Source organism: Vulpes vulpes, chromosome 1 (assembly GCF_048418805.1).
Source record: "Vulpes vulpes isolate BD-2025 chromosome 1, VulVul3, whole genome shotgun sequence".
Taxonomy (NCBI): Eukaryota; Metazoa; Chordata; class Mammalia; order Carnivora; family Canidae; genus Vulpes; species Vulpes vulpes.
The window spans coordinates 59,267,729-59,290,798 of record NC_132780.1 but is presented as its reverse complement, the minus strand read 5'-3'; the positions used below and the strand labels follow the sequence as shown (position 1 = coordinate 59,290,798).

The following is a 23,070-nucleotide window of genomic DNA, read 5'->3' as shown; positions in this document are numbered from 1 at the left end:
GGGCAATTCTAGAAGCTAAGGGAAAGGGATGGAACAGATAATCCTCCAAACCTTCAAGGAAAGCATGACCTTTCCTACAACTTGATTTTGGACTTCTATCTCTAGAATGATGAGAGAATAAATTTGTGTTATTTCAAGTCACCCAGCTTGTGGTGGCCCCAATGGCCATTCTATTCTCTTACTTGTATGAATTCAGCTCCTTCATATTACATATATAAGTGAGAACATACATTATTTGTCTTTCTCTGTCTGACTTATTTCACTTAGCATCAGGCTTTCAAGATCCATCCATGTAATCACAAAGGCAAGATTTCCTTCTTTTTTTGTGGATGAATAATATTCTATTGTATACATATGCCATTATTTCTTTTTTTTTTTTAAAGATTTTATTTATTCATGAGAGAGAGAGAGAGAAAGAGAGAGAGAGACAGAGACACAGGCAAGGGAGAAGTAGGCTCCATGCAGGGAGCCTGACATGGCATTCGATCCCGGGTCTTCAGGATCACACCCAGGGCTGAAGGCAGGCACTTAACCACTGAGCCACCCAGGGATCCCTATATCATTATTTCTTTATCTTCTCATTCATTGACAGATGGACATTTAGGTTGTTTCCACATATTGGCTATTGTGAGTAATGCTGCAACATATATGGGGTGCAAACATCTCTCTAAGATGGTGATTTTATTTCCTTCAGGTATAGACCTGGAAGTGTAGGATTGCTGGATTATATAATAGTTCTATTTTTAATCGTTGAATTACCTCCATACTTTATCCCAATTTACATTCCCATCAGTAGTGCATGAAAGTTTCCTTTTCTTCACATCCTCACCAACACTTACTTCCTGTATTTTTGATAATTACCATTCTAGTAGATATGAGGTGATGTCTCACTATGGTTATCACTGCTAATTAGCAATGATGAACATCTTTTCATATATCAGGTGGACATTTGTATGTCTTTAGAAAAACATCTGTTCATGTTCTCTGACCATTTTTAAACTGGATTACTTGGTTTTTGCTATAAAGTGTAGTAGTTCCTCATATATTTTGGATAGTGACTCTTTACTAGATAGATGGTTTGCAACTATTTCCCCCCATTCCATAGATTGTCATTTCGTTTGTTGATTATTTCCTTTGAGGTTTATAAGCTTTTAAGTTTGATGTAATCTCACTAATTTATTTTTGCTTTTATCACTAGTATTTTTGGTATCATATGCAAAAAATCATTGTCAAGACCAATGTCAAGGAATTTTTTCCCTACCTTTTCTTCTAGCAGATTTATATATTTGGGTCTTGCATTTTTGTCTTTAATGTATTTCTAGTTAATTTTTGTGAATTGTGTAAGCCAGGGGTTCAGTTTAATTCTTTTGGATGTGAACATCCAGTCTTCTCAGAACCATTAATTGAAGAGATCATCCTTTCTCATCATCTTGAGAATTCTTGGCTTCCTTGTCAAATCAAATATTAATGGACTGGATATGCATGGGTTTATTTCTAAACTCTTGGTTCTGTTTCATTGGTGTCTTCTCTGCTTTTATGCCAGTACCATACTGTTTTAATTACTACAGCTTTGTTACAAAGTTTCAAATCAGGAAATTTGATGACTCTAGCTTTCTTCGTTCTCAGGATTGATTTGGGCTATTTAGGGTCTTTTGTGGTTTTATATTAATTCTAGGATTGCTTTTTATTTTTGTAAAAAGTGTCATCGGAATTTAGAGTGGGATTTCAGTAAGTCTATAGATGGCTTTGGATAATATGAACATTTTAACAATATTAATTCTTCCAATCCCTGTACATGAGATATCTTTCCATATATTTGTGACTTCTTCAATTTCATCCATCAATGTCTTATAACTTTCAGTGTATAGATATTCTACCTCATTAGATAAAATTATTCCTAAGGATTTTTATTATTTTTTATGCTATCACAAGTGAAATTTTTTCTTTATCCCTTTTCCAGATAGTTTACTGTTAGAATATGGAAATGCAAGTGATTTCAGCCTGTTTATTTTTTATCTGCAACTTTACAGAATTTGTTTGTTAGTTCTAAGAGTTTTTTAGTGGAGTCTTTAGGATTTTTCTATTTCTATATATATATATATATATATATATATATCTGCTACTAGAAATAATTTTACTTTTCCCTTCGTGATTTGGATGCCTTTTATTTCTTTTTCTTAATTAATTGCTCTGGCTAGGACTTCTGGTACTGTGCTGAAAAATAACTGATGAGAATGGGCATCCTTGTCTTATTCCTAATCTTAGCAAGAAAGTTTTCACTTTATACCATAAGGAGGATGTTAGCTATAAATTTTTCACATATAAACTTTATTATGTTGAGGTACATTCCTTCTATATCCAAGTTGTTGATAGATTTTGTCATGAAAAAAATGAAAAAAATTAAAAAAAAAGATTTTATCATGAAAGGATGTTGAATTTTTTTCAAATGCTTTTCCTGTGTCTACTGAGATAATTACATATTTTCATTTTGCATTCTATTAATATAGTGTACCACATTTATTTATTTGTGTATATTGAACTATTTTGCATTCCAGGGATAAACCCCACTTCATCATGGTGTATAATCCTTTCAATGTGCTGTTGAATTAAATTTGCTAGTATTTTGTTGAGAATTTTTGTATTTATATATATATTTTGTATTTATATTCATCAATGATATTGACTTAGTTTTCTTTTCTTGGAGGATCCTTAGTTGACCTTGGATATTTTTCAGGATTTATCAGGATAATACTGGCTACATGCCAGGGACCACTGGGATGGACCTGGCATCTGGGTCTTAGGGGCTGGGCCAGTATTGGGATAGTTTGGCAGACTGGTTTCAGAGGAGCCAGCTTAGAGTCTGGGGACCATGTGAGCTGCCCTCGTCCTGGGGCAGGACAGGAACCTAGGTCTGTGGGAGCCATTCCTAAACCCAGGACCTCAGAAAGCCACGAAGGATGACTTGGTGCTGGGGTAGGGCAGGAGCCTGGGTTCACAGGATCCCAGTTGGAGCCTGGGTCTATTGGGGTTTACCTAGCTTGGGATCAGGCTGGGAATCTTGGTCTATGGGAGCTTGCTTAGAGCCTGAGGCTGCAGGTGCCAGCCTGGTACCGGGGCCGGCTCTGATCCTGGGGTCTGTGGGAGGTGGCTGGTACTAGGATGGACCAGCAGGAGATTCATGGTAACCTGCTAAGAAACTTGTGCTATGATTGCTGCTCTGAGGCTGTGGGAGCTGGTCAGTGCCAGGGTAGGGTGGGAGCGTAGTACCATGGGAGTCAACTAGGACTTTGAGAGTCAGTCTGGTGGTAGCACAGGCCAACACTGGGGTCTGCATTGAATTTGGGCGATCTCTTTACTCTCCTTCCTCCCTTTCAAGAAAAGTATCTTTTTCTGTTAAGCTGCCCAAGTATGGAAGATGGGGCAGGGATAATGTGAATCTGTATTGACATCTTCCTCAATGTATATTGTTTTTCTGTGCTTCACCTAGGTGCTATATTCCCTCACCTAGAATCTTTAGCTCTTCTGAAAGTACTTTCTGTGTATAGATAGCTTTCAAATTGATGTTTTAGGGAGGGAATGGACACTAAAAATTTCTATGCCATCATCTTGCTGATGTTATTCCCACATGTTCTTTACCTCTTTTATATTCTGTTTCATAATCTTATATATTCAGTTAAGAGGTGATATTATACCAGTTTAAAATCTGATGAAGCTTCACAGGAAAACACATCTGAAGATACATGAATGAATAAAGTGCATGTGTGTGTCTGTCTATACATGTTCAAAGGCTATATATTCCCTAAGGCCTACACTTAGCAGTAAGTGCAAGGCCAATATCGATTGTTTGTTGGAGGAGAATTCTATAAGGCAATGACTCTCAAACATTAATGTAATCTGGGAATTTGTTAGGGATGTATATGCTGGACCCCACGCTTGACCTCTAGAATCATAAATTGGGGTGCCCTTCAGGTATATTAGACACATTTTGAAGTTTGAAAGCCACTGTTTGATAACTATGACTATATTTGTTAATAGCATTCATTTAACAAAATCTATGGCTATTTTTTGCAATTTTGAGTTCTAGCTAATTGTATATGTCATATTTATCATATTTCAGCAAATAATTAGAGTCAAAGAGAAAGGTTTCAATCCAGTAAGACATAAATGGATAAAGCTAACACAGAACATGGTTATGTTGATTCTAGTGTGTCAACTTTTCAATATAGTTGACAGTAATATTCTATTCAGATGTTTGTGATTGAGATCTATAAACGATGTGATTGATATGAAATCAAATTTATATAACAAGAATTTTTTATTTTTACAGAGGAAAACAAATCATTGTAAATCTGATGTTCTCATGAAGATAGCAACTGGCTCCATATCACAGGTGTCAAATAGTAAGAAGCAATATAACAAGTATATACATACATATATTTGTTTATTTTATTTATAGGAATTTTAGGTTTTTATTTTTTTATTATAGATTTTATATTTTTGTATTTTCTAAATTTCTTGAATTTTATTAAAAACAAATGAAATTGTCAATGTAATCTTCCCAATTTCTACTTCTACTATGCATTGACTTAAACAAAAATGGTCATATTCAATGAATAAAACAGAAAGTAAAAAGAATGAGTCAAAAATATTTTAAAATGTTAGACACATGAATGACAGAAATCACAGCAGTTTAAAATTACATAAAATAATACATAGCATGTCTGTATCTATATATACTAAGGAAAATTTTAAAATTTTTCTGACAGGGGATCCCTGGGTGGCGCAGCGGTTTGGTGCCTGCCTTTGGCCAAGGGCGCGATCCTGGAGACCCGGGATCGAATCCCACGTCGGGCTCCCGGTGCATGGAGCCTGCTTCTCCCTCTGCCTGTGTCTCTGCCTCTCTCTTTCTCTCTCTCTCTCTCTCTGTGACTATAATAAATAAATAAAAATTAAAAAAAATGTTTAAAAATGTTCTGACAAAAAAATGTCTGACAAAAAATAATAAAATCTTGACCTGGTACAGTCAGAGAATATTAATGTGTAGTGTACAGGGACAAGCAATAGATAAGAGGTCTTAAGGGTTGAGTTTGGTTCTCACTCAAACACTCATTTGTTGTGGAACCTTAACATCCATTTAATTTGCTCAGTTTTTCATTTACAAAGACATTAGAAATGGAGGAAGTTAGATTACATGGTTTCTAAGATTTCATGGGGGTAAAGTGATATAATTATGTTAAATATTAATTTAAATTAAAATAGTAAATCATTTACAAAGGAGACAGAATTTAGATAATCAACCTGAAAAGTTTAAGTATTGATTTCTTTTGGGCTTATTGCTCTTTAGTAAATCAGTTTGCTCAATTGCTGATAGATTTTCTGCTGTCGAAGCATGTTAGAGTTTAAGGGTAGAAGAACAAACTTGGTTTCTTTTTCTTTTCCTTTTTTTATATTTTATTTATTTATTCATGAGAGAGAGAGAGAGCCAGAGAGGGAGAAGCAGGTTCCATGAAGGGAGCCTGACATGGGATTGATCCTGGGTCTCCAGGATCATGCCCTGGGCTGAAGGTGGTGCTAAACCACTGAGCCATCAGGGCTGCCCCACAAACTTGGTTTCTAAGACACTATAGTGAGTGTTCCAGATATAATATATCTATGTACACAGCTATTTAGTACAGAGAAGAAATTGGCTCTGCTGTAGATTTACATCTTCACCAGAAAGAAACATCAAACAGCCACTTTACCTTTTAAATTGACTTGAAGATTAATATCCAAACTTTGTACCATATATATTGAATAAGCAAGCCATTTGGAGGAGGCAAGAAAATATAGGGTCTTTTATGGGATGCTTAAACCAGTTCAGAAATCTTATTACATTTTTCTAGAAGCCATTATTACTCAGCTACATGTTTTATGAGGTTTTATAATCTTTTAATTAACAAAACTAAAATAGGAGTATAAACATTACATATATAAAATATAAAACTGAAAGGAATTGCTTTCTGAAGTGTATATGAATTTGAGTAAACATTCTTTTTTCTTCTTTCACCTGTAGACAAATTTATAGATAGAGGCGATCTCATTTATCAAATGTACTATATAATGTTATTTGGTTGAAAAAATATCATATTTTTATTTATATAATGTTTACAAATATACTTTTATAGATTTAATGTAAAGTTATCTATATAATGTAAAAATAATGTAAAATGATGCCATCATTTTACAAACCATCATTTATGTGGTGCTATAAATCAAGGAAATAAATCACAAATGATGCTTTGAAAATTGACCTTTAATCTCCAAAAGGTGACTTGGTAAGCAAGAATTGCCTCTGACAATTGGAACTAAATCTGTGGAAGAATTTTTATTTTATGTTATAGAAATGCAATCTGTTGGTAAGAAGTAAAAATATTTTTCATGGTGTCCTTTAATTTTAAAAGCAGCATTATTTGGCAGTATATTGAAATGGAGTTTGGAAAGTTCTTTATAGTTTACCCAGTATTAAGATCTGTGTTTATATGGCCTCCTAGATACATGAACCCAGTGACATTCATCTTTATTGGATTTGCACTGTGCTCAATTTTCTAGGTATCAATTATTTTGTTCAATTTCTTAAGGCTGTACTACAATAAATTTCCATGGAAACTTTTTTGTTATTCAAGCATCTACCCTTGACCGCTCTGTTTACGATCCCCCTGTTATCTTATATTTTGCCTCAGATGAGTAGTGAGGGTATCTTGGGGTCCTGCTTCTTGATGTTCAAAGGGATTTATAGTGATGTTGATTAAACTGTTAGTAGCAAATGTTTTGCTTGCACCATGATTCAGTGTGAGAGATTAGAGGAAGTTAATAGAGAACCAATAGAAAGGGGAAGTTAATCAAAACCATTACTTTGAAACCTCTTTTTATTTTTGACCAAGAGCTTAATATAACACTGACAACATATTATGATTATTCAATCATTTGATCATTCATTCAGCAAACAATGACCTAACATTTAGGGCATGCCAAGCACTTCAAACTCTTAAGAATAAACGTATAAGACTTACCTATTAGTTGAAAAGCTGAATTCTTATGGATAAATTTAAGTCCAGCAACAGTCATAGTAATTAGAATTGGTTGAAATGCCATGCTAGGTAATTCTCTCTCTTTATGGGCAGAGAGAGAATATCAATTCTGATATCATGCATATACTTTGCAAAGTTAGGAGAAAATAGAAGATATGGGGATAAATGGGTTTATTCCACTATTGACCCACATAACAAACATTCTAAAGAAAGACTTTTTTTCTATTCCAAACACGTTCCCTATATTGATAAATGATACTACATTCTATCTATAATTCTAACCAGGAGGCTGGAACTCATCCAAAATTCTTCTTCAGGCTTGCTATTCAGCTCTTAACAGAGCCCTGTTGATTCCATTTTCTAAATATATCTGGAGTGTACTTCCACTTGTTTATTTCCTTCTCAGTTTCTGCCTCTATTAGAGATTCAAATATATCATTTACATTCCCCATCATATCACTGGATGCTTTTGCCCTCTTCTTGCCTCTTCTCATCATACTATGCTCATTTGTCAAGTCTCAGCTCAGCTGTTGTCTCCCTCTGGAATCCTTTCCTGATCTCTTTCCAGGATGAGTTAGAGGCCCTTAATCTGTACTCTCAGCATCGTATGAAAACCATCATCTCTGTACACTGTAATTATTTGCAATACTTTGTAATTATTTACTCATTTGTCTTCCACAAATAAATTGTGAAATTCACTAGGCAGGGACAGCAATGCAACTATCATCTTTGTATTCTTAGCACTTGTGCATTGTCTCAGGGTGTCAACAATAATTGTCTTTAATGAACAAGTGACAACTCTATATAAATGGGTTACTCTATTGAGTAATGCATGCAACTAAACATACTCCCACCAATGACTCACTGAAGAAGCTGCTAAAATATTTGAAAAGGACTTGCAAAAAAGAGAGAGTTCTTTTTAACTCTGTGGCCCTTCACTGAAATATACCACTGGCAGAAATCTTCCATTTTTTTTCTACGTAGGGAATTTTTAAAATTTGTATTATGGTCATCTCATTTGAGATATATGAAAATAAAACATGTCAAAGTTTGTGTATGGAATTTCTCATTAGTGTTGGTTATGATTATTTTATCTATGAAAAGGAGAAAATTATGCCATTTTTAGGTGTGACTATTGAGCAGTTTTGACCTGGAATATAATATGTATTCCTGATTATTCCCGATTGATTAGCACCATCTTGCCCAAGCATGTTTTAATTATTAAGATTTACTAAACTCTATTACCATAAACACCACCTGATCACATCCTGATACTTTAAGTTGGTCTTAGGAAAGAAATGAGACAAGAAATGAGCTCCCACCACATTGAATCCTACCAATGAGATTCAGTCCTGATTTTAAAAGTCAGGGTACTGGTTAAAGCATAGGGTAGGAATGGAGGGTTTGTGAGAAAGAAAGCTCAGTAAAATGTCTAAACCTCGATGGACTTGTCTAAAGTTGTCAGGAATGGTCCAAAGAAACCATTATTTCTGCCATGCTTGTTATTGGTCACACCAATCTCAGTTCCTGCACTTGAGAATATTCTGTTTTGAAACCAGAAATATGAGAATAAAAGAGATGGTAGTTAATACTATTTCTTTTATCTTCTTCAATGCTCAAATAAATAGTACTGTATCTCTTTCTCAACATGTTTTGTGTTATGAGTGCTAAATTGGAATAGCATATGAAAGAAAAGAAAAGATCCCTCATGTTTGTCCATAAGAGGCAACTGAAACTTTTCTCCTGGAACATGATTCAATTATTAAATATCAACCTCCCTTTAAGCATCTCACAAATGTGAAACACTTCATCACAGGCTTGAGAAATATTCCCATGTGTGAATTTTGTATTGATCCACTAAATTGAAAAATCAAAAAAAAATTGATCTAAGAATATAGTTTTGAAAACTGGATGATATATTGTGTGTTACAAATAATATACAAGGATGTTTAGTCCTAGGAGAAAGAAAGAAAAAAAGATTGAGAATAGGTTCAAATAATTAATAAAACTAGCGTATTTTAGAATAGCAAAGAAGAAATAAGCTAAACAATACATTAACATCGGGGAATTGGGTCTTGTAAATTTTACAATATTTTGTCAGAGTAACTCACAAATTAGCCTGGAAACAAAAACCTTTCTACTAGAGTTGACTTCTTAATAGGCAAGTGTCTAAAAAACTTCTGAGTTTTTCTTTTAATTTAGAGGAGCCAGACCATCAACTTCTACAGCAAGTTATAAAGTCTTCTCTAGTGAATTGCTTTTGCTGTCCTGGAACATCTCAATTTGAATCTCATTACCACCTTCCTCAATTAGTTTTTATATTGGGTTGAAATTGAGAAGGAGGATTTCAGTGACAATTTTATAAAAAAGGGGAAATAAAGAGTATTTTCTTATTCTCATAAACTACAGAGGGGAGAAAATCATTCTGGGGAAAGGCTGAAAATGAAAAATTGACTTTTGGAGGATTCTAAAATATATACAGTTGAAGACATCTCTAAAGAAGACGACATATCTAAATAGTAGCTAATAACTCTTTATTTACACTAATGTTAGTACAATTTAGCAATTTTAAATGAAACTATCTTGTTCTCTTTTTTTTCTCTTAATAGAGAGAACTTCCCTAGGATTTATAGAGCATGTGTCAGCTGAGGGAAACTGTACCTGTCATACCCTGATTCAGAAACTCCAAATGGGACTATGCTTGATTGATTGAATTGACTAAGAAATATTACATTTCCAATCTCCAGAAGATAGAATTTTTTTTTAAATCAACACTTAAGTACTCAAGTCACCATCAAAAATAGGAAAAAAGAGATCCTAGTACAAAAATACTTTTTGCATGACAAAGGTTTTATACTTTTTTTGCCCACAAAACAAACAAACAAAAAAATTGTTTTGGTAAACAAAATGGCCAATGATCATGTCTCAGATTTTGAAATGACTGTCCCAAATTTTAATTCTGGAAAGTTGTTGTCTTGTATACTTATTAGTATAATTAACAAATAATATATTAAATGTTTATTTTGTGCCCAGAACCATACTAACTATTTTAAATGAAATACTTTAACATTTATATAGTAAACCTCGTAAGGTTAATTTAGCAGATTAAGAAACAAGCTTCCCGATCCATCTGAATATATAAAATGAAAACTCCTACTCGTGTGTTGATTCAAAAACATTCACTGAGCTCTTGTTATGTGCCAGGAACTGTTTGAGGAGTGGAAATACATGAAATCAACCAACCTTAAGGAACATACGGTGTACTCCCCTGTTTGTTATTAGTATCATCTAGAATTGTTGTCTAAGCATTGCTGTAGGCTGGCAATTCAAAATAGGAGTGCCACCGTTCCAAGTGGGTTTTTTTATTATTGTTATTCTCCACCCACCTCCCTCTCCTGCGTCCCTCCCTCTATCATCTCAATTATTCTGAGAATAGGATGGTAATAGTATACTTGAGGTTCTAAATTTGGCAGTGTACTATATCAAGTCTATGTTGGCAAGAGGAAGGTACACTATATTTTAGGTTACCCTGAAGTCAAAGAGGACAATTTGCAACCTTATAAGACTTTTTTGTTCTGTGCCTTAGAAATCAAGTTGAGTGTGTGAAAGAGGTCATTGTTATGTTGAAAGAAGCCGGGAAAACATTCGCTCTTTATATCAGCTTCCTTGCCTGTAATTTAGACAAAATAATGGAACCTAAGTCACAAGATCATTATGAGATCAAATTATGTTATATATGTATGTGAATAATTCCTCTTGATTAATTAATTGCTCTGCCAATATTAGTTATGTTTTCATTTTCCAAGATTGGAATTAGAAGGCATTTAATAAATGTCCCTGAACTAAAGAGTAAAAATCATTACAGTTTTTTTTGATTCATTGTTTCCTTTGAGTAATAAACCCTCCCTACCTGTTGACTACTTAAAAAATATTAGTCTGTGATAGAAATGGTGGTTGACTTGCTGCCTTATAGATTTACATGAGTCTTGATAGGGATACTTATGAAGTATTTATCACCACTGCCACTTGCTAACGATTACTCAATTTTCCATATCAGCATACTTTTAATACAATTTTTATCCAGAAAGAGAATAAGCACCTCTTCCTCCAAAAATTACATAGACTTTTCTGTCATCTTATTTATGGGGAAAAAATAAAATGAAATTTTGAGAAGACAATGCCTGGGTATAAATAAAGTACACTAGTTAGCATATCTTTATTGTTCTAATTGCGACACAACTGAACATTATCTCCAGTTTTTCTCATTTTGTTCTTTTCTTTTTTTAATACATAATTTAAAAAAAATTCTATTATCTTTGCTCTACTGGTTCACCAAATCTTTTAAGTAAGTGTAAGACATAATTTCTCACAGTGCATTTAGCTGAACACCACTATTCTATCACAGAAAAGATATCATAGTTGAATACATTTGAAAAATATTGGGTAAAAAAAGGCTCAGCTGGTTTCTTTACTATCAGACTTCCCTAATGTGTTCATATATATGGTAAGCTCTAAGAGCATTTCCCAGACTAACTTCACCTCAAATCAAAATTCTTTCATGTGCCAATAATTGTAACTAGTCTTCTGTGCAAAACACTGCCAACTACAAGTGCAAGATAGAGTTTACCTATCCTGCAGGACATCCTTCCACCATTTATAGTTACAGAGAAAAACTCCATAACAATAATGTTATGGATTTATACTCTTAGCTGAACTGTATAGAATAGTATGGTTTTTAAGAAAGAAGGACTTAGTTCAAGGTTTTAAAATTAAAAATGGTACTGCATGAACCACTGGGGTAATATTACACAAGTGAACAAGTAACAAACAAGAAGATCTCTATTAGAAAGGAAATGTTTTGATCTCAGAAGTAGGTAATTAAATAAAATGAAATACTTTTATACTTTTTTAATATATATATATATATATATATATATATATATATATATATATATATAATACATATCCCTTTTGTCTCAGGTCTTTAAAAATAGAATGAGTGCATGCCTTTGTTTTTAGCATTTTTCCATGCATTATGCCTTTTACTGACACTCTAACCCTGTAAAGTTTTAAAGATGGTTGTTGCTATATCTCTGATAGATTAGAAATTATTTAAAACTACAGTTTCTCTGATGTCACATCTTCCTCTCTTTTTCCTTTGCCATGCTATTCTCCTGAATAATTCACACTTTTCCCTTTTTCAGACAAGTCTTTAAAATAATAACTTCTAATTTATACAAAGCTTACAACGGGTATTTTCTGGCCTCAATCCCTGGCCTTCAACTAAATGCCTCAAACTATGGTAATTTGGTTTTCCTCTTATTTCGTTCCACTAAAACTGCTTATAAGATCAGCAGCAACTTTATATCATATCTTGCAATGAATATTTTTCAGTCTTTATCTTACTGTAAATTTGTTACATTTGACACTTTGACAGCCTCCTCCTCCTTAAAATTCTTTCCCCCTCGGTTTCTGAGACAGCATCTCAAGGTTCTAAGAGAATTCCTTCCTTCATTCCTTTTTTTTTTAAATTGTTTTAACTCCTTCAAGTCTTCTTCCCTGTTGACTCCTTACATATTACTATTCTTGATTTGCTTCCTTGATCCTCCTTCTTTCTCTCTCTCTTCCCTTCGTAGATGTCAATAAGTCTCATTGTTTAAGCCAGCACAGCTTTGCCAGGAATTTCCACATCCACTACCATATTTTCTCTCTGGGTACCTGATAATCATACCTAAATGCATATCCCACAGGCACCTCTCATTCAACATTTCTCTCCCCCATGGCTACCCTAAATAGATTATAAACTCTAGGAAGACAGTAACTTGATTGTGTTTACCATCCCAACACAACACAACTTACTATATGCTTGTGCTTTGCTATATTGCCTAGCATATAGTAAATGTTCAACAAAAACATTATATAATAAATATGTCAAAAATTTATATAATACATATAGCCTCCTTTTTTTTTTTTTAATCTGCCACTTCTATTGGAAATTCCAACCACAGTGAATGACATTACTGTCCACATACTATTCCAAGATAGAAACCTGGGAATTATCCTGATTTTTTTCTTATCCCCTGCCCTAAGTTGTGGTGATTCTACTTCCTAAATGCTTCTATAATAGCTCTCCTCTTTTCCTTCCTACTAATGCTCTCTCAAGAACCTTTTAATAACTCTAGAGATGTCAGTGCAAGATCTCATCACCTAGAAAACTGATTTCCTGAAACTATTGGCATCCTCTGTATCTTCAATTTGTGATTATTCAGAATCAGCTACTTGAAATTCTATTTTAAGCTGTACCTCATTTGGCTTAAAGACTTTTAATTGTTCCCAATTTCCTTTAGGAAAAAGGACACAACCTTTACTACAGCAGCAGGGTTTTCTTTTAAGCCTTACCTACTCTTGCTCTCCACTCACACTTGGTGCTGAAGTGAAGGTGAAATCTTGTAGTTTTCAGTGCTCCTGACTGTTTACCATCCAGCTGAAGCTTTATAAATCTATCTGGAATGCTCTATGCAGGCTTTTTTCACCTGCTTATCTTCACCCACCTTCTGAGATCATTCATATAATCTTCTCCTTTGGGAATATTTCCCTGAACCAATAGGCTAAAGAAATGTAACATCCCCTTGTGTTCAGAAGGCACACTCTGCACAACTTTTTCTTGCCTGTTTGCTTGATTTGTATTCATTTATTTTTGTTACTATTAGCTCTTTATTTAATGATCTTTGCCTTGATATAAAATATTTATTGAGAATTTATGTTATTCATCTTTATATCCTCAAAACCTGGCACACTATTAGAAACATGGTGGAAATGTAATCAGTATTTTATGAACAAAACTGAGTCTGTTCCTACCATAACATAGTGAATCTAATCAAATTGAGTTTTAATTATTTCTACAATTTATAGGAGCCCTGCATGTGTTTTCTGGGTAACGTAAAGATGTAAGATGTATATATTATTTTAGTGGTATGTGAGGTGGTTGGGGGGAGAAAGAAGGAGAAGGGAGAGAGAGAGAACACATTTTGTCTTATTGGAAGATCCAGTATATATACATATACCTTTGTAGGATGACTATAGTGGTCTATCTATAATTTTTAGATATTACATTTAGTTTATGTGATGACAGACATAGATTAAATAGAGGAACCAATTAGAAGCAAGTTCTTTGAGGAATATGAGCCAGAGATGCTTTGATGACTGATAAGTATGAGTACATACCGTTTTTCTTTGGCTAAATCATTAACCTATCGTGTCATTCTTAGCTAGCTGGTAGAGACTGCTCACTCTTGACACACATGTTCTGCTAGCAAAATATGGGTTTATTTATTCTTCAAATGAATGCACAAGTATGTCTAGTGCTTGTTTGCCTACGCTATGTCATAAGAAATAGCTGTTTCCTCAATCATTTCTCAGATGGCCAAAGTCCAGAAATCACCCATCAAGTAAGACAGTGGATGGAGGATGTCAACCAGTGCTCAGTAAGTGTGAGGACCTCCCTACTAGTTAGAAAGCAGCCACCCAAAAAAATAAGTCCACTCTAAATTAGCCAAGTTTTTGGTAAGAGAGAAGCTTAATGTTTTTCCTCCCTGGAGACAAGGGCAACAATAGGTTGTCTATGAAATCTACAATACTACATCTCAAATGTTAATGTACATAATTAGTGACTTGGGAATCTCATTAAAATCCAAATTCTTACTCAGCAGCTATTGATAAGACCCAAGATTTTATATTTCTAACAAGCAACCAGAGGATACTGCTCTTGTTTTGAGGACCACACTTGAAATAACAAGGGTATAGATGATAAACTCTTATATTTTTCTGTTTTCATAGCTTTGAAAGTACCTTCACATATATCATATCACACAAGTCTCACAATAAGTCTGCTGGATTGGCATAGAATGCACTGTTGGTGGTAATTCTATTTTATAAGTAAAGAAAGAGAGATTCAGCACTTAAGAGATTTGTTGTAAACCCCTCCACATCTATTGCCTTAGAGCTCCTCTTTCTATGCCATCCTTCCTCTATTAGCCTTTCCCATTTAAAAAACTGCTTCTCCATGTCATATATCACAAAATCAAGACATATGTCAAAAGTATATTTAAAAAAAATATTAACCAACCCCTTTGTTTCCAGAATGATAATTTTGCCAACATGTTGTGGCTATGGTGACTCTCGAATGATTTCCTGTATCAGAAATCAGAGAAGACTAAACAGCTCACAGCAGAGATAATATAGGAGCTTAGATACAAAGTTAGAGGAAACCCATTCGATAATTATGGATATCACATCGTATGGTAGAGGAAGACATTATGTAAACGGACCAAGGCTGGAAAACTTATGCTGTGTGTTTATAGATAGAGAACAGTGGTGGGTGGGAAGGTAAGCTCCCAAGATGGAGGCAAGAGGCAAGGTTTATAGGTAAGATGCTTTTAACATGGACCTAAATTGAGGCACCTGGGTGGCTCAGCAGTTGAGCATCTGCCTTCTACTCAGGGCATGATCCTAGGGTCCTGGGATAGAGTCCCACATTGGACTCCTTGCGGAGGCCTGCTTCTCCCTCTGCTTATGTCTCTACCTCTCTCTCTCTCTGTCTCTCTGTCTCTCATGAATAAATAAATAAAATCTTAAAAAAACCCCAAAACCAACCAAACAAAAAAACCCATGGACCTAAAGTGAAGGGAAACTATTCAAAGACACTGAATAGACAAAATTCTGCAGATCAAGTAATCTTTTTTAAATCTCGATGTGGGTGCACTGGAAGTGATGATAGTGGTGGATTAGACAAAGAGAGACCACATGAAGACATATGACAGGGGGTGTGGGGACGCAGTATAATGTAGTGACAGTGAATCTAGCTCTGTTCTCCACAGATACTCATTTAGAAAAGATAACTAGCACAGGCATGTGGTGGATCTGTCTGTGAAGACGAGATGGAAACAAGAGGATCAAGTCATGGGCTTATTTATCTATTCAGGCAAGAGATGATGAGAGCTAAAACTATGGTCATACCCGGAGAAAGAAAACAAAAAGGAGGGGGGAGCACAAATTTGGGAAATACATAACATGATACCTAATTGGACACTGGGTTCTGAAAGACAAGGAGAAGCTGCAAATGACTCAGAAGTTTAAGTCAACGGAACTGAGTGGTGACTCATGAGTTCCATTTCTTGGGATAAGGAGCGACAATAATGACAGAAAGAGACAACGGAGGAGCTGTTGAGTTCAATTATGAACAAAGTGACACGTAGGCAGAATAACCAAGTGGAAATGTTTGCTAGACAGTTAGAAATACAGTTCTAGAACTCTGAAGAATTTGTTTATGAATATTAATATCCATGGTAAGTAAGAAAAATAATGTATTGCTTATTACTTAGGCAAGCGTTTTGTTGTTTTTAATTATATTACTACTTATAATTAATATCTATTGCTTCCCAAAAAGAACACTAAGCTATTCTCCAATTACCTAATGAAATGCATGTCCCATTTGCCATCATTTTCATCGCCTCATAAAAAACAAAGGAATTTTAGTGGCTAATAATATGCCACGTCAAAAATAAATCATTATAAACGTCGCTCCGGTATTTAAAAATGTAGTCATTTCTTTGTAGTTGCTGTCTTATTTTTAACAACATGGGTTAAATGGTTTAGTTTTTGCCAAAGAAAGTTTTTCGGGTTTTTTTTTTTTTTGGATACGAGAGACAATAAATATGGTCAAATATTGTGTCGGAGTCAGTATAACATGAGGCAAGAAGAAAAAACATCCCCTGGTTTGGGCAACAAATATGTTAGTGGTCACCATCACACAGAGATTTTAGGAGAAAAGATCATTCTGGAGGACTGTCTTCCCTCATGTATGCTCAACTTTAATTTAATCTATCCTTTCATTATTCCTTCAAAGCTCAGGAGCATTTTGTTCTTCCTCATAACTAAGCTTATTCCTTCCACCTACAGGGTGTATCCCCACTTCTCTCAAATCTGGGACAGTTCTCTCCTAATCAGTATCTCCCTCTGGACTTCTCACTCCTCCTCTCCCTGGAATTCTCTCCATCGGATTATCACCAGCATGACAACAACCAACATGTTTCATTGATTTGACCTGCTGAAATAGAATATTTTGCCTCCCTTTCCCTACAAATTCCTGGAAAAAGTAGTTTGTGCTCTGCTTCCACTTACTGATAAATCCCAAACTGTTTTTTACTTCCACTGGTCTGAAAATGCCCTCCAAAAGGTTGGGACACCTGGATGGCTCAGGGGTTGAGCGTCTGCCTTTGGTTCAGAGTGTGATCCCGGGGTCCTGGGATGGAGTCCCACATCCGACTCCCCGCAGGGAGCCTCCTTCTCCCCCTGCCTGTGTTTTTGTGTCTCTCATGAATAAATAAATAAAATCTTTTTTTTAAAAAAGTCACAATTAATGACAGGTTTTTGTCAACTATAATGGCTTTTTCTCGGTCCCATGTCTCATGACCCTCTGACATTTTCATACTGCTGACTTTTTCACGTGTTCTTGAAAGGGCCCCTGCTTTGGGATGCTGAGACACTGTACTTCCTGGTCTTCCCCATAACCCGCTTGCCTGTTCTTTATCGATTATTTTACTTTTCCATGGGAAATCCAAAGGAATGGAGCCATCCTTCATTCCCTTTTCTTCTGTCTCCATGTTCTTTTTTTTGAACAACTTTTTTTCTCCTTTGTCTTCCAATGCTGAACTTCGAAACTCATGTATACCCAACCTAGTCTGAGGATCCCAAGTGAATGCTCCCAATTTGCAAGCGTCGCTAGGATATCTCTAGGTGGATGTCCCACTAGCATCCACCCACCTGCACACCTGCACTTCCTTTGCAACTTATAGTTTAATTGCCTTCTCATCCTTTCATGCTTGAGGCCATGAAGTTCAGTACAGCTAATGTCATCCATGCCTATTCTTTTCCTGTGAAACAACTTGATAGAAAAGCAGCAATAGCATAATACAGTGAGTACGACTGTGTTTCTAAAGTGTATGGTGTCCTGTAACTGAAAGAATATATAAGATGTTGTTTATATTTTCAATGGGTTACTAGGTTCTGTGCTTTTAAAAATCATAATTCCTAAAAAGTCCACACTGCACAGTAGTCATGGCTATAAATAATCTTGAAAATAAACAAAATTCACTTTCTCATTGTTTCTGCTCTGTACCAATTTTTCCCATCCTTATAATATTTAGATTACTTACAAAATACTCCTGAGTCAAATCTCTCTGATTGAAAATCCATTCTACAAAACTTCACTCCATACACTATTACAAGATTTAGGATTATTACTCTCTTCCTCTGATTCATATTCTGAGAATCCAGACTTTTCACTCTGGCCTCCTAATCACCCTTTCCAAGATTTCCAGAACCACCCTCCCTTTGGCTACCTACCATGGCTGCAGTTCTGCCATCGTCTGTTCCTCATTCGGGGCCTAGCATCTGCTTTGGTCTTTGGTCTTCTTGCTGCCTGCTGCTAACTGCATGCTCATCCTGCCTCTCAGTTAACTCCGCCATAGAGCTACCCTTTACTGAAGCTGAACCAAATGGCAAGCACCAAGTTGATTCCTTTTAACAAGCCCTGGTGGCTTGTTCTGATAACCTTCCTTCCATAGATAAAGAAACTGAAGGTCAGAAATGTTAAGTAATTTAAGTCACACCCCTAGCAAATGGCAGAGTCAAATTCATGTCTTTCTACTCGAAAGCTAGCACCGCTTCCACCATGCTGTAGAATCATCTCCCTGTCTCAGCTGTTCTTGCATATTCCTAAAACCCTAGCTTAAATCCATCATCTCCCCGAGGTTTTCCCTGATTGATAAGACCACAGGGGTGGCTCCTCCCTTGAGACTCCCGAGCTCTCATCACTGATATAATTGTCTTATAGCCATCACTTGATAGTTCATGTCTGTGTCCTTGATTATACTCTTTTGAGACAAAAACAATATCTTATTTCTTATTTGTAAGTTTTGCATCACCAAGCATAATCCTGAACATATGGCAGTGATATTTAGCATAATATACGTTTTCAATTAATCTGCTGATTGATTATATAACATATGCCATTAATGCTAATTTCTCTTTCTTTTTAGGAAGTTAAAAATAAATATAACATAAAAATAGACATAAATATTTAATGCAAACTAATAATAGGAAATTTATAGTGCATATTAGTTTTCCCATTACATACCAACAGTAAAATAAAGCATCAAATACAGTGTTAGCTTACAGGAAGGAGTAATGTCATAATACCTTTTATTTGGTCAGCAGTCTTTCACTGACACCAGTAAGAGTGCCAACAACCATAGAGCAATTTTTATACGTAGTTTCCCCTTTTCTGCCAATATATCTAAAGCTCAGTTATAAGTTTTGATGTTAAGATGTAATATATCATATCTCTATTATGCATTTTCCTCACTATGTAAAATTGGTCACTTTTTTCCATTTATCTTCCAGAAAATGCAGGCTTTCAGATTTTATAAAGTCACTCAAAATGGCTGTTTTTTCACTACAAAACAATGGGTTCCTTTTGCTTTGTTAACAGTACTTTCAAAAGGAGTGGCAATAATTCAAGTTAATATCTAAACATGGAAGGGTAAAACAAGAATGATTTTCATATAGGTTAAACTCCGTAAAACTGAGTATATACAAATATTGTTAAGACCAAAGATACGTATATGTCTCTGTGTACACAGAACTTTTACTGTGTGGGGAGATATAGCTAGACTTTTTTTTTTTTTGCATATGTAGATATAGACATATAAATATCTTCATAAAGATATAAAATATTTGGAGTAGGGTTAGCCCGAGGAAGATTGTCATTACTAACTGGAATTTTTAGTTTTACCTTTCTGCACTGTATTCTATGATTTTTTTTCTTCTAAGTGTTGAATCCTGTCTTAAGAGTTCCCAGCTAATCTCCTGTCTTCTTCCCTCACAGAACCTGTTTTTAGAAATCCTATTTTCAGAGTACTCCAAGTTTCAAATCAATGACCAAGAAAGCAATGGATTACCATTCCAAAGAATATTTGCATATTTAATTAGTGGGAAAGAAAGTGATTGAATCTATTAGGTTGACTCATATGAAACCACTGTTTTTTGAGGTTAAAAAAAAGGTTGAATATAGGTGAAGGCAGGTCTCAAATTCAAATTGTCCCCTGAGCACTTTGTAAACAGTGCTCAGTTACCCATTAGATGCATAAGGAACAGCATATGCCAGTAGTGCTTTGATGACTTTATCCGGAAAAAAAAGAATCTATTTTCACTTTAACATATCTTCAAGTTTATGGCTTTATTATATCTAAAATATATAGGATGGGTGCATCAGGTTTTTTTTTCAATGTTGTGAGCATCTCAAGGCCTTACCCAACCCTGATTATAAAACTGGACTTGTACATAACAAACAGAACATCTATTTATGTGTAAATCTTACAAAGTGTCCTTACCTGCTTTGGGCATCTTTTCATCTTTTTTAATTTCAGGCTCTGGAGTAAAACATTTACATACACACATACAAAGAAAAGGGGGGAAAATCAACATTTGAAAAAAAGAACATACGAATCAGTTCTAATAGATTTTTCTCATCTGTTCTCAATTTCAATTATAGTTACGTTTATCAATATGCAGTGAAACGTGTTCTTAGTAAACTATAAAGTAACTTAAGTGAAAGGACTTTGATGTTAAAACCCAGTTTGCTAAAAAGTTTCATACTAAACATACTAAGTAATTTGGCATCTTGTCTTTAATAAGAGCCCATTTCTTGTGATTTGGAAGCTCTCTAAGTAATACAAATAAAAAAATTAATAAAAACCGCTTGGAGGGAAGAGTGTGTAATTTTTCCTAATTTAACCAACGCAAGCAATTTATTATTTTTGACTACAGACGCTCAATTCATGGAGCGCCACCTGGTGGTTAATTTAATAATTTCAAACTGGTATAATTCTTGTTTTTATATTTGTTATTAATTTTATAAAATACATTAAATTGACTTAAATTTAGTATAATAATATAAGGATTTATTAAAATGAAATATTTTGATTTATTATTGTCCTAGGAAATGGCTTTTGTTCAGAAACTGCATTTCAACTTACCAGTATAGAACAGGGTTTTTTTTTTTTTTTTTTTTTTTAAGATTTTATATATTTATTCATGAGAGACATAAAGAGAGAGGCAGAGACACAGGCAGAGGGAGAAGCAGGCTTTCCACAGGAAACCTGGTGCAGGACTCAACCCCAGGACCCTGGGATCACGACCTGAGCTGAAGGCAGATGCTCAACCACTGAGCCACCCACGTGTCCCTATACCTGGTTTCATAAACTATCCAAGTAATACTCATGACACCATCCCAACCAAAGTAATGGCTGACTATATTTTCACGTTTCCCAGTTCTTCTTCTTTTGACAATTTTGCCTCAGCTTTAGAGTTCTCCATTTTTGCCATAAAGTTTTGTTTTGATTAATGGAAGGATTCTGGTATGTTACAATTTTTCCTTCCTTCCAACAGCAGAAAAACTGATCCCATGGTTGGGATACTTTTTAAGTACAGTCTATGTTACCTGAGATAGTGCTGTCTGGCTTTATTTGAATTCTAGCCTAATAGGCTCATTATCTGGAGTTATAAAAAACAAACAAACAAAAAACCATACACCAAAACTCACATTTGTTTAACAGCAGAATTTTATATAGTCGAAGATCACATAGCCATTCACACCCTACTTCCTATAATATTTGAATATGTATCCTGTAAAGAAGTGGTATTACTGCTATTATTGCACTTTAACACTCCCTGGCACATATTCCCCTCTTTTGAGTTAACACATTCACATACCTGGGGAGGGTACACACTATCTTAATACTTTCCATGGGCCTTAGTGTTATATAAAATTTTTGTTGTATAATTTTTTACTTCATTTTCATTTACTGTCTGTGTCTCCTTTTTAGATTTTAATTTCCACAAGAGCAATAGCTGTGTCTTGTTTGCTACTCAAACATCAGCATTTGTTCACATCTTTGGCACACGGTATATGATCCATAAATATTGTGGAATGAATGAATACGTGAACAAAATGGTGACTATAGAAAGACCAAATACTCCCGCTCGTGCATCCGTAGCCTTAGAAGAAATTGATTCAGCTCATGCTTCCAGAGCTAGAAATAAAATTGCAGTGTCCTAGGGTGGGGTTCACAAACATGTTACTCATCAAGTAGAGCTATTTGAAAGAGCTTTCCTTCCCACTCTACACATGGCTCTCACCCGCTCAGTCACAGTGTCATTGTAATCTTGAAATGGAAATATCTGACTTAATGTTTGTCAAGAGGTCTTTTGAAAAAAATAAAAATTGTTAAGAATATTTTTATCATGCAATATGATTTTTAGGAGTATTATACAACCAGAACCAACTTTTATCTTGCACATAGAATTTTATAGACACTTATGAATGTGCACTATCCAACCCACCCATGCCCATGGCCCCTCGCATTAGGATACAACTACTGACTTTTGCTATTTTATGCAAACAGCCCTTACAGCGTGACCTCACAAGTTATGAGTTCAGGGGAAGTGTAAAAAGAAGCTTTGGATCATATAATCTGGTTTCAAAAACAAGATTACTTACTAAGTGTTGTGACCTTAGACATTCCTTAAAACCCTAAATCTCAACTTTGTCATTCTTACAATGGAGAAAATAATGTTGTAAAATTAATGAGAATTATAAGTGATGTATAGGAAGAGCTTAATTATTTTAAAATTATGCTCATAAACTTAAATTGCATGGTAATTTTCTTTTTTTCTTACAGAATTGGGTCTTTATCCTTGAAGATGCAAAGCAGGAATTGCTATGTGAGATTATTGTCAAAGGATTTTCTAAGGTGAGCATCTCTTTTATTAGGCTACTTGCTCATTCAGAGCCTAGTGCCTTCATTTTTTAGATAGTATTACTACTGGAGGTTAAGTCCTTAATTTTTGAGTCACATGTAGATGTCTATTCCTAGTCATATGA

General features: G+C 34.8%; 1 protein-coding gene across 10 annotated transcripts in view; it reads right to left on the bottom strand.

The window, feature by feature from the left end:
* The window catches only part of TRDN (triadin), a 363,753-nt gene that overhangs the window by 51,986 nt on the left and 288,697 nt on the right, over nucleotides 1–23,070 (bottom strand). For all 10 annotated transcript variants that reach the window (XR_012002811.1, XM_072765072.1, XM_072765079.1 and 7 more), the window contains one exon: nucleotides 20,519–20,557. Coding sequence is in view for 9 of the 10 variants with exons in the window: in XM_072765072.1 (XP_072621173.1) it covers nucleotides 20,519–20,557 (39 nt within the window). In the remaining variant the exon portion in view is untranslated. The remainder of the gene's footprint in view (nucleotides 1–20,518; nucleotides 20,558–23,070) is intronic.